The sequence below is a fragment of the Pimephales promelas genome, chromosome 16 (genome assembly GCF_988280905.1).
Source record: "Pimephales promelas chromosome 16, fPimPro1.hap1.1, whole genome shotgun sequence".
NCBI classification, from domain to species: Eukaryota; Metazoa; Chordata; class Actinopteri; order Cypriniformes; family Leuciscidae; genus Pimephales; species Pimephales promelas.
In genome coordinates, this window is record NC_142784.1 from 16,877,509 (window position 1) to 16,889,978 (window position 12,470).

At 36.7% G+C, this 12,470-nt stretch overlaps 1 protein-coding gene across 12 annotated transcripts in view; it reads left to right on the plus strand.

Moving 5' to 3' along the window:
- Positions 1–1,783: 1,783 nt before the first annotated feature.
- The window catches only part of nbeab (neurobeachin b), a 279,115-nt gene continuing 268,428 nt past the window's right edge, over positions 1,784–12,470 (plus strand). For 10 of the 12 annotated variants that reach the window (XM_089121105.1, XM_089121110.1, XM_089121107.1 and 7 more), the window contains exon 1: positions 1,785–2,311. In XM_089121105.1, coding sequence (XP_088977231.1) covers positions 2,042–2,311 — 270 coding nt within the window. In that variant the 5' untranslated portion in view covers positions 1,785–2,041. Of the gene's footprint in view, positions 2,312–12,470 lie in introns of all 12 variants that reach the window. The other 2 variants (XM_089121103.1, XM_089121108.1) reach the window with 1 other exon arrangement.

Sequence of the window (12,470 nt, forward strand, 5' to 3'; positions counted from 1 at the left end):
TGTCTTTTTGATGGCATTTTTCTTTGTCCGATCATCTACATGATCACTGATATAAAACAATTCATAACAATAACACCATAATCATAACCATTACCGTTCAAAAGTTTAGGGTTGTTATGATTTTTTTTTTTGAAAGATGTATTAAACTGTGACAGTAAAATGTTGAAAAAAATCCTGTTTCTATTCAGCAGGTCTTGAAAACAATATCTGACCGTTTCTACAATAAATAGGTTTTTAACATAATAATAAAAATGTTTTTTTGAGCACAAAAAGGAGAAGGATCAAATTACACATAAAATCGAATTACTAAAACAGAAAACTGTTGTTTAAAATTCTAATTGACCCCAAACTTTTGAAGGATATGGTCTTCGAATTCATTCTTCTCAAGAATTTTCCAAACAAACCAAAATATTATTATTAAAGGTGAAGTACTTCTCTTATCCACTAGATGTCAGTTTTTATCTATGACAAACCTTTCCTTCATGTCAGACTGCCAGATTTTATATAAAGATATATATAAAATGCTTCAAAGGCTGCAGTTACAAATATCTCAGCTTGTTTACTGTGTTTTAATATCAATCTGCTTTATCATAATATGCTTGGATGTTAAAATGGGATACAACAATGAAACAAACAAAAAAGGATTACATTTTTAATGCATGTTTATGCAATCATGGAGTACACCAAGTGAACTTTGAATAACATTTTGTTGCTGTAAATACATTTGCATGGTTTTTAATCATTTAAGAGCATTACAGATGGAGGCACACACACACACACATACACACACTCTCTATCCAGACATCAAACTTCATGGTGTGGTTTCCAGCAGACAGGCAAAGAATCAATCCATCTGATGGCCTCTGTCATCTAGTGAACTGTGTGGTTTATATAGCATCACTGACAGAATAATATCTTCTTACCAGTGAATCAAAACGTTTTCTTTTTATGACACAGATACACAAAGAGATCCACATTCATTCATTAAACAAACAAACAAAAACATGATCATGTTTTTAGTCACAAGAGACATCTGTTTACACCACATGTTTATTATGCAGTAGCCCTTAGATCAGGAATAATCATTCTAAAAGCTTAATAACATCATTAATGTCACTGTAATGCAGTCAGACATCTTGTGTCTCCCGATCATTTACTGGCTTCATCTAAAGATGAGGTTGTGAATGTTATTGCTCGCTGTCCAAATACTATAAATAATAAAGACATCTTTAAAATTCGAGTCGTCTTCTCAAATAATTCAAAAGTTCAGTATGGTTTGCTGAAATGTTACATATTTTAGCCTACATAAATTTGTAAATCAATCAATCAATCAATCAATCAATCAATCAATCAATCAATCAATCAATCAATCAATCAATCAATCAATCAATCAATCAATCAATCAATCAATCAATCAATCAATCAGTCTATCTATCTATCTATCTATCTATCTATCTATCTATCTATCTATCTATCTATCTATCTATCTATCTATCTATCTATCTATCTATCTATCTATCTATCTATCTATCTATCTATCTATCTATCTATCTATCTATCTATCTTTTACATTTAGGTAATGTAAAACTGTGATGCTGTGTATGTTGCACTGCACCACATGTTTAGACTACCTGTTTGATCGGTAGGGGATCAGTCTATATCTTCCCTTCGACTCATGTGCAGACAGGACGCACACTGCAGCCTGGTAGTCTACTGCACTAGAGGGCGTTTTCCCAGCGTGAGAAACATTTGAAAGGTACACCCAGCTGGGCAACGCAAACCCACATACTACATCACTGAACACAATTCAGTGAGAGAGAGAGGGAAGCCAGCGAGCTTAAGTACAGTGCGGAGCATCCAAACCAGAGTGCTAACCTGACACATGCGTTTCGACTCACAGCCGGTGGATATTTAATTACTACCGGAGATTTTGTTCCCTCTTTTAAAGTGGCTCACAATTTATAATCGAACTTGATTTGACTAAAACACCTCCTGTTCTTGATGATACAGCGCTGTTTTTAAACATCGCGGCTGACAGGATATGGCGAGCGTTCAGCCGGTGGCCACGCCGGGAGACAGAGCACCTCCTCCCGGCCACAGGCATCACGGAGCCGCCGCAACCGCGGGCTCCAGTACCGGTGGTGACATGAGGATGATGATGTCCTGCTCCGGCTCGGTGGTGCTACCGGCCGGGGTGATAAACCCCTCGGTTCCGATCCGGAATATCAAGACGAAATTCGCAGTGCTCTCCGGTCTCATTCAAGTCGGCGAGGTCAGCAATAGAGACATAGTGGAAACAGTGTTGAATCTGGTAAGTGTTACTTCTTGTGGCTGTGTTTCAAAACCTAGGCTACTCACTAGGCTAACAGCATTTTTTGTTGGGGCTCATTGAACGACCCAATGGACTCTAGATAGGCTGTTTTTCAGGTTTTGAGACTGTCTTTGGGAGTCATAAACCCCATGAATGAATGATGTTGTGACATTATATGCAGCATTTATTTTGTGCCCTTTATGTTTCCATTACAGTCTCTGACATATGGCAAAGTGTCTGTCATACTTGTGCCGAACAGGTGTCCTTTTAGGTGCTGTAGTTGACACCGTGCACGATATAGTTTATATCCGTGTTTATATCCTACACTGAAAAAAAAATAGGCTACTCTGTATTTTTGTTTATTAAAAACATCCTTATTATGTTTATTAAAAACATCCTTAAGGCAAGAACTTAAAATACATTTTCTGAAAACAAATCTTGTCTTAAACAAGGTTGTTTCTTAAATATAGGCTACATTTTTCGTGTTTCATGTTTTACTGGACATCTATTGCCAAAAAATAAATAATAATAATAGTTTGGCAATATATTATTTTTGATAATGAAAAAAAAAGTTTAACATGTAATATATATATATATATATATATATATATATATATATATATATATATATATACATATAGCCTATATGTGATTTGATTATGGTTGTTCTTTGTTTAAAAACAGGCAGGCTGCTTGTTTAGCTTTAATGAACTTTAGTCTTAAGTTAATAGTTGATTTGCTATTAGTAATAGTATTTGTTCAAATAGAACACACAATGCCTAGACCAGGGTGTTTGGTCAAACATTACTTATTCTTTAACTGTGCTATTAAAAACTTTTATACTCATTGTGATTCTTAGTTAATAACCTGAGTAATGAGCTGACCTGAAACAACACTGACCTGCTGGAGTGGACTAACCATGTTAAGATATGATTCATCCGCCTGGGTGGGATTTTCAGTATTTAATTGATTTCAATCACAATCACAGACTTCACAAAATGTGATGCATTGAACTGAGGAATAAAGATTAAGAAACCAGAGGTACATCCAGTATAGAAAAACTCAGGATCAGGTGTTTCTTTTGGGACTGCTGTCTGTCTCACACATGCAGCTCATGGTGAGTCAAGGAGGCGATGCTGACAGCATTTTAGACAACAGGTCTGTTCCTGAGTTCACAGGTGCTGCTGTTTACGGCACGCCAGGGTACATTTCTGATTTGACAGTGGAGGGAATAATTACTGCTTTTCCCTTAGAAACCATTTGCCAAGGGTTCTTCAGCCACAATGCACAAATTGTTTTTTTTTTAATAAAAAGTGTTTATCAGTCGGACAGTTGTTTTCAGTTGTTTTAGCGAAACAGAGAGAGAGAGAGTTTTGTGTACCTTTTTGGTGTATGCGATTTCATGCATTATGAATATGAAATGGCTAATATTTCCTACAAAATATGCCTTCGGTGATACAGACAGGTCCTTTCATTCACGAAAGTAAGCTAGGCGCCACTGGAAAGAGATATAAACTCAGAATTCTGAGGAAAAAGTCATAATTGAGTGATGTTAAAGTCAAGATAATTTCAATTGCAGTGTTTATTAAAAATTATTTGTCCGTAAGTTATAGCATTAACTTACTGTGTTGAAGTAGAGGAGAATAATTATAATAACTCCTTACAGTCTTTACTAATCTTACAAAAAAGGGCTATACGTACAATCCACAAGGCTGAAGATTTTGAACATACAAATTCACTTTTTCTCAAATCAAAGTTATTAAAAATACAGGACCTTGTCAAACGTAACATGGCACAACTCTTATTTAAAGCATTTCACAACCTATTACCTGCTAATATACAAAAGTTATTCACACAGAGTGAGCAGTTGTATAGTTTGAGGAACTATGGGAAGTTTTCTGTATGGTTAAAACCACCAGGAGGAGTTTCTGTGTCCGTATGTTTGGGGCTTGAACTTAAACAATGTCAATGTATTCACCAGTTTAAAGAACTCTATAAACAGATGGTCTTGTCACAGTACAAGGAGGGTGGGGTTTAAAGCTAAGTTGTATTCATAGGCTGTGGGCTATGTAGGTATTTGGATTGCATTGGTGGTAATACTATAATTATTTACCTGCGGTAATATGGTGTGGATTTAAGAGATGTGGTGTTTTTTGTGTTGTTTTTTTCTTTTCATACATGTATAAATAAAATTGTAATTGTGGGGAATGATAATGTCAACAATAGAGCCCGACCGATAAAGGATTTTCAAGGCTGATACCGATACAAATTGTTGGCTTTAAAATCCGATATTCCGATATATCGGCCGATATTTTTTATTTTATTTTTTTTAGAAACGCGCAACAAAATATTAACAGATTTCCCTAACATTAGTTATTTTTAGTTATTTATGAGTTTTACTAACATTTTAAAAAGAAACTTGTTTCTTTTATTGTCACAACAGAACAGACTGATGAAAGTGTGGCATTAACTAGCTTTGTGGTTAGCTAGTCTAGTCTATAATTATTTAATTTAGCAATGGATAACGTCATTCTGCGAATTTTAAAACATACATTTTGAATATAACAGGCCAAGGAGAGATGATACGTCTCATTGCTAGAACTGTCACGTGCTATTAAAGAAATACTTCAGTTATATTGTCAAAAGTTAAAAGGACTGTCAGTCAACTACACTGTAACAACGTAATGTAATTATTACTAGCTAATTCCTCGTCACTTTCGGCTTATTTAACAGCAGCAAAACTGGACATGATAGTCACAAATTTTGTAATGCTTATTTGAGTTAAGAGAACTGATGGGGATGTTCTTTTAATTGTTATTCAAACAATGTATGTCTCGTGACTAACTCACCACGAATACACTTCACCGATGATCTCACTCGGATAACTGGTTCTCTCTGCTCGACTCTGGCTGGATCAGCAGGTCGCAGGATGTGTGGCGCGTTATACATGAGTGTTGTCAACAGGGACGGTGTAGAGTGCCCTCTGGTGGACAAACTATACATCTCCAACACTCATGACATGGTTGAAGCGTGTTTCGTCTGTTTTTATTTCATTTTTGAAATATTAATTTATCGGCCATTATAACTGCCGATACCGATTGGGAAAATGCCTAATATCTGCCGATAATATCGGCCTGCCGATAAATCAGTCTAGCTTTAGTCAACAATTAAGGAAATATCTACCTTTGTTTTTCTTTCTTGTTTTTCCCTTAACTGTAACAGTCCGGGGTGGGGCTAAATTAGTCTGACTTCTTCCCACTCCGTTTTTGAGCAACTGACTGATTTATCTTGTCAATCTTATCATTGCCTTTGTCACTATATTGCTCGAAAATAAATAAATAAATAAATTCATTCATTCAATCGTTCGTTTGTTCGTTCATTCATTTAAAAAAAAATGAATATGCCTCATAATCTTCTACTAAAAGCGTTAACCTCCCCTCCCCCTCGAAACGGTGTTGAAGTTGGCAAGTTGGCATTCAAGATCTGCCTCCATTTAGTTGGCAACGCCCAACTTCCTAGTTCCTACCATCCAATCAGTTCCAGAGGGCGAAATCCAGTCCCACCCTAACCCCCCCCCCCATTCCAGAAGCCATTTTACTTGGATATACGTTACAATTGGGAAGAAAAGACACTCACAACTTCCGTTTCATGTTGACTTTAACTTGGAATTGCGAGGGGGGGAAATCTGAATTGAATCTGAAAAGAGTTGCAATTACCTTCCTTTTTTATTGTTTGACTCCCTGGTGAAAAAAGGGTTCATCAGTTAAAGGAGGGATAGGCTATTTCACCCAAAAATGAACATTCTGTCATCATTTACTCACTCACCCGTATGAGTTACTTTATTCTGTTTATTTTGAACACAAAGGAAGATATTTTAAAAAGTGTTGGCAACCACATCGGGTTACCAACATTCTTAACAAATATCTTCCTTTGTGTTCAAAATAAACAGAATAAAGTAACTCATACGGGTGAGTGAGTAAATGATGACAAAATTTTCATTTTTTTGTGTTAACTATCCCTTTAAGAAAGACCAACAGTGTTTACATCACCAAGACAGGCATTTTGACCGAATTAGACCACAGTTGATGTTCCATTATGTGAACAAAGGTTAAAGTCGGCATTACACGGAAGTTGTGATAGCCTTTTCCACCCTATTGTGACATGAGTGAAATGGTTTCTCGAACTAGAGAAGGACTTGATGTTGTCCATTGGGAATTGATTGGATTGTTGGTTGTTTGCTATTGCTGCGATCTCATGTGAAGTCTTTTTTTTTATTGTAGTGTCAATTTGATTCTTTCCACTGTTAGATCAGCATAATGAAGAGCTGGTGGTCTGTTTAATCCAATCTCTCGATTTTTCTTTTTCATTAGTTTATCGTGTCAGAAATGTCACCCGAACGATCCAGGCCCAGCTCTTTTCGATGTGCCACACCGCTTTAACCCCTACTTATCTGAACCTTGATATTTGCAATCTCATTGTTCCCGCTACAGAGTTTAATTACCAGCCGTTCTGTCACAGTGGGGAGGGATGAGACCATACCGGGCAAATGTGTTGTCGCACTTGGCATGTCAGGGCAAAGCCATAGTCCTGTGATTCTAATTGACTTTTAATACTCTCACTGCAACTCGGACATCTCTTGAGGAATCGAAGTGAGAAGAACAGCACGCCCAGGCAAATCTCACCAGAGAGGCGAATTCACATGTCATGATGTGACTGTCAAAGTGAGTCGTTCCAGAGACACTTTTGAGAAGTGCAATTTTTTTTGTATCGTGATTAATAGTTACAATCACACCGCCATTGTGTTATCACCGCCTTAGAAACACAGAATATGAGAAGAACAGTACTGTAGTGTGGTTGCTTTGATGTCTCGATTAAGAATTGATCGCTGGAGTCTCTAGTGTGCAATGACTCAGAGATGTGTAATGGAATTGATCCCGCTAGATTTACTCTTGCTGTTTTGACCGAGGCAGCACTCTCACTCGACTTTATCGTATCGTTAAATCTGATCCAAAGGTCTGAAGCGGTGGGAAGTTGCACCTTGTTTGTCACAATGTACTTTCAGCACACTTTAAATCTTGTGTGTCTGATTCTCCGAGAGACTTTGACAAAGCAACTCTGTCATTCCGGAAGTGCATTGTGTCACAGGCATCCCTTGTGTTGGACAGGATGATGTGTTCGAGCAGGAACAGGAAATAGGGCCATTAGTCAGCCAGGTAAGACACTAAGGCAAAGCCAGCAAGCTGGACTCAATCTAGCTGAAGGAAACTAGTCGTCCGGTGTAAAAGCCAATATAAATTTCAATTTGTTTCTTTCCTATTTTGTCTTTCCAAGAATGCTGCTGTTTGTTACACTTGGGCTATTTGAGTTAAAACTTGAGTTAAATGAGTAGTTCACTTTAAAAAAAAAAAAAAAACTTTTGCTGATAATTTACTCACCCCCATGTCATCCAAGATGTCTGTGTCTTTCTTTCTTCAGTCGAAAAGAAATTAAGGTTTTTGATGAAAACATTCCAGGATTTTCTCCATATAATGGACTTTAATGGGAACCAAACGGTTCAAGGTCCAAAAGACAGTTTCAATGCAGCTTCAATGGGCTTTAAACAACACCAGACGATGAATAAAGGTCTTATCAAGTGAAACGATCGCTCATTTAAAAACATAAATAAAAAAGTTTAAGTTTTATAAGCACAAATGCTCGCCTTGCTCAGTTCTGTGATGAGCGTTCGTGACTCTCCTGTTTAAACTCGTTCATCAAAATGAACAAATCTTTTTTCGAGTCATGACTCGAAGGGTCCTAGATAAGACCCTTATTCATCGTCTGGTGTCGTTTAAAGATCTTTGAAGCTGCACTGAAACTCTCATATGGACCTTGAATCGTTTGGTTCCCAATGAAGTCCATTATATGGAGAAAATCCTGGATCCTTAATTTTAGACTGAAGAAAGAAAGACATGGACATACTCCTTTAAAACAGTGACTAGTAGGATGCAGAGATCATTAACAATTAAGAAGCTCTTTCAAGGATTTGAACAAACTGCAAAAGAATATCTTTTCAAAGCTGGATCTAAAAATGTATTTTGTATGATTCTGTGAACCAAGTCAGAAGGATTCCATATTTTATGAAGAGTTTGAATGAAAATATGTCTAGAAAATGCTACTTCTGATCTTCTGTTTTGAGTGTAGTTTTCAAAATGTTGTCATTTAGTCTCCCCTCGTGTCGTTCCAAAAGCTGTTTATGTGCAATGAAAGTGAAACAACTGCTGACCCCATTGACTTTCATTGTATGGACAAAGATATTATCTGTTTTCATTGATAATTGCGCCGGCTTATTCATAGATGGTACTGTACTATCTCTCCAATATACAAACATACACAAATGGACAATCAAGAATTGGAACATTGGGTTCATAAATGCATTGTGTCCAGTGTGTAACCTAAATATGTATACAGAGCATTGTCTATTTCCAGAAGGTCATGTTTTCCTCTGATTTGGAAGCTGCATTCTGTCTTTTATGGGTAGGTTATATTTGTGATGCATTCTGTTACATCACTTTAAACCTTATAGACCCTTTTACAGTTGGTAAACATGGTGACGTTTTTTTGTGGGCGGAGCTTAGGTGGAGGCAAAAAGTTCCATCTGGCCACTTCACTAACGCTAGTTAGCAAGGATTGTTAGCTTGTTTTTTAACAATGACTGGAGAAAATCCGATATTATCTTAATGTGTAAGGTTACTCAGTGTCCAGGACCGCGATTGTTATTTCCAAAAGTTATTTTTAACGGACGGAACCAGATTGGCCGACCTGTAGCCGCCTACACGCTCACTCATGGACGATCTGACAGGATTAACGTACGTTACCTCGGTTGAGTGGCCTGACTTCTACACCTACCTTATAGAGAAAACGATCGTAAAGAGAAACTGAGGCACATAAATCTTTAGATGCCTATATGGTCCTGCACAAGACTTGTGTGTATGATCCGCAGTTCTGCCAAGCCAGCGCCGAGACCACGACAATGTAAAGAGTGACATTACAGTGCGATTTTAATGATGTGAATATTTTCTAGAAATAAAAGTTCCAGATACAGCATATTAATTTTTCATTAATTCTTACACCAAACAACACAACAAGATGACATTTAATAATAGTAACAATTATTTAAGCTCCTTATTATGTAGCCGAATCTTTGCTGTTTTGCATTGGCCGCCTGCAGTTTTCACTTTTTTTTTTTTTTTTTTTTTTTACTTTTTTTTTTTTTTTTTTTATTTCAAGAATTACAATTGTTTTGCCTCCAGCTAGCGCCGTGACGTAACTGTGACGTCGGCGCAAAAGGGGTCTATAATACAAAGTGAAGCATCTAACGTTATGCTGTTCTTTTTTGCGAGCTGAAACTGAAGTGCTTTTAACTCTGATCATTAATTTGAGAGTGAATTATTCAACTCAGTATGCAGCTCTCAAATAAAAATGGCTCTTAAATGACACAGGTTTGACGTGGTGACAACGACCCATGGCATACAATTTCAGTCTTTTCCTCATCCGAAGTGTGAGAAAAGATTTGAAATACTACTTTTATGGTGTATATATTTTGTCCTTTGTGGAGTTTGACATCCCATGGTCACTATAAACTGTCATTGGTGTGAATATTTTTCTAATGTCTAATTTTATAGCAGTCTACAGATTTGAAACAAGGTTGAATAAATAATGACTTTTTAACTATAATAAACTCTCTCAAATGATTGCCTATAACCTCAGTGAAAAGCTGACTTTTTCATGATAATAATGTAGAATAATAAGCCTGGAGGTTAATGTTGTTGCCTCTGATTTATACAAAGCTTTTTCAGAGACCTAATCGACAACAAATGTCAATAATTTCTACAGAAGCCAACACAGGAACCTTTAGCGGTAGAGAGAGATCTCTCGTGTTCCCAGTCATGTGCTACCAGACTCGACAATGTGTCTTATCTGGACTAATTAAGAACGACTATGTCGTTAATCTCCCTCTGCAGCGAAAATGAAAGCTGTTATACTGATAAAGTGAGCATGTTTCACCCTGTAGGTAGCTTTTATTGCTAGAAAATTGTTTAATTAGGTTAATATGAAATTCCAGATTGTGGAGATTCCAATTAAAAAAATGACAGGATTTTGCACAAAAAATTCATAGAACAATACTTAATACATCTTTAGTGTTCAGACCTGCGACTTTCAGTAGACAAAAGAGAGGTGAAATGAAGTAGGATTCTGGGTAATAAATTCCAGATTGTGTGGATTTGTATTGAAATAACTGGATTTTGCCCACAACAAATTGCCAAACAACAGTAAATAACCACACCTTAATACTTCCTTAATAATCCCATTGAAGGAAGATTCTGGGACTTATTTATAGGGACCAAAATGTCCTTGAAACCTGTGCTTTTTTGACCTTGGTGAACAAGCAATGCCCTAGTAACCACCTGCTCAACCCTCTACAATGCGAGTAAATTACTCGAATATGTGACCAAATTTCTTGCTAGGTGACTAAATATGTCTTTAATTTGCCATTCGCTAATAAATTGTATGATTTCACTCACCTGCGATTCAGTTAATTCCGTCAAAAATTAAGTTTAGCGCAGATACAATTGCCTGTTGAGCTTTACGGGCCGCCGTTTGGCCAAGAGCGCCCTCTGTTGCTTTCTCTCTCAAACGTGGACTCAACGTAAAAGAAAGAGAGATGAGTACACATGAATTGACGCGCTAGATCTAAATGTACTAAGCACTGCCCGATGATGGCCAAGAGTTGACAGAATGGTCACGGTTTATAATTTGCACGTGTTTTGCCACATCTGATCGCACGCGAAGACGAAATTGATTTCTCTTTCATGTCTCCTTGCACTCGAATGGACAATTTCACACAAAATATGTGAACAACAACACGCCTGTGTCTTAGCAAGTATCCTAGTAAACATAGTTGGTTATATCTTAAAAATAACATAAACATTTGTGAAAGACAACGCATGTCTTAAAGTGACAGCAGCCTAATATTCCTGCTGTGTTTTTAATGTTAATCAAACAACAGACTCACTGCAAAAAAAATGACTGCTTAAATATTAATCAATATTTAATAGACTATGCTGTTATTTAATGTTAGATCTACCTGAAAAGCACTTTTTATTTTTGGGATTGCTTGTATTTGTTCTGATTTTATTACAGATGGTTTACTTGTCTTTAATGTTTGAAATGTATACTTTAAATTTATATTTAATTTATATTGATTTATTTTTTTTCCCCGATTAGTTCTTGCATTCCATGTGAAAAGGGAGTAAAATTTACTCTGGCAAGTAAAATAAAAAAAAAATGTACTAGCCAATGATCTTCAGAGTGTACACAGAGCCTTAGCAGCCGCTTGGCTATTCCCTCTTTGCCTTATTTCTGCCATCGTGACTTTGGGCCTCAATTGGGACAAATCGTTCTCTCTTCTGCTATCTAATATAAAGTTCTGTTGGTCCTAGATATTGCTACTCGCAGTGCTGAGAGCCACTAAATTCTGATAAAGTGTTGACCTGCATTTGCTCCATTTTTCCTCGCTGTCCCAGATGAAATATAGGTTTTAAAACTCGAGTTTTTAAGCGGGCTGTGTAGAATTGGCTAGAGCAGTTAATATTTCAGAGGTCAGACATGCTTACTTCCAGAACGCTGGTAATGAGGTTGTAGGTTTGTTTCTGCCGCCCCACTGCGCTGTGTGCTTGCATGGATTATCAGCTCCCCCGGCTGCCGATAAAGACTGAGTACCTTGGTGAAAAACTCCATCAAAACATAGTCACCAGGCTTTCATAAGATTTAAAGAGCTGTTTATCTGACTGTGCTAATAGCATATGAACGCAACTTTATTTGCTTTTCAGTATTCAACTTAATGTCATAGTTAATGATTTAATTATTGTTTTCTGTTTTTAGTTGCTAATTTCATTAGCATAATGTTAGATGATATTACATATCTGAAGTGTGTATTTTTTTTCTTGTGTTACTTTCACTGGTAACGCTTCCTTTTACAGTACAGTATTACAGTGTACTTACCTAGAACGTACTGGCTAATATAAGGTAAGTACATGGAACAGGGGTAGGTTTAGGGTTAGTACTAGTTATTACCCAGTAATTGTAGTTACTAAAATAAATACATAGTATTTACATTGGT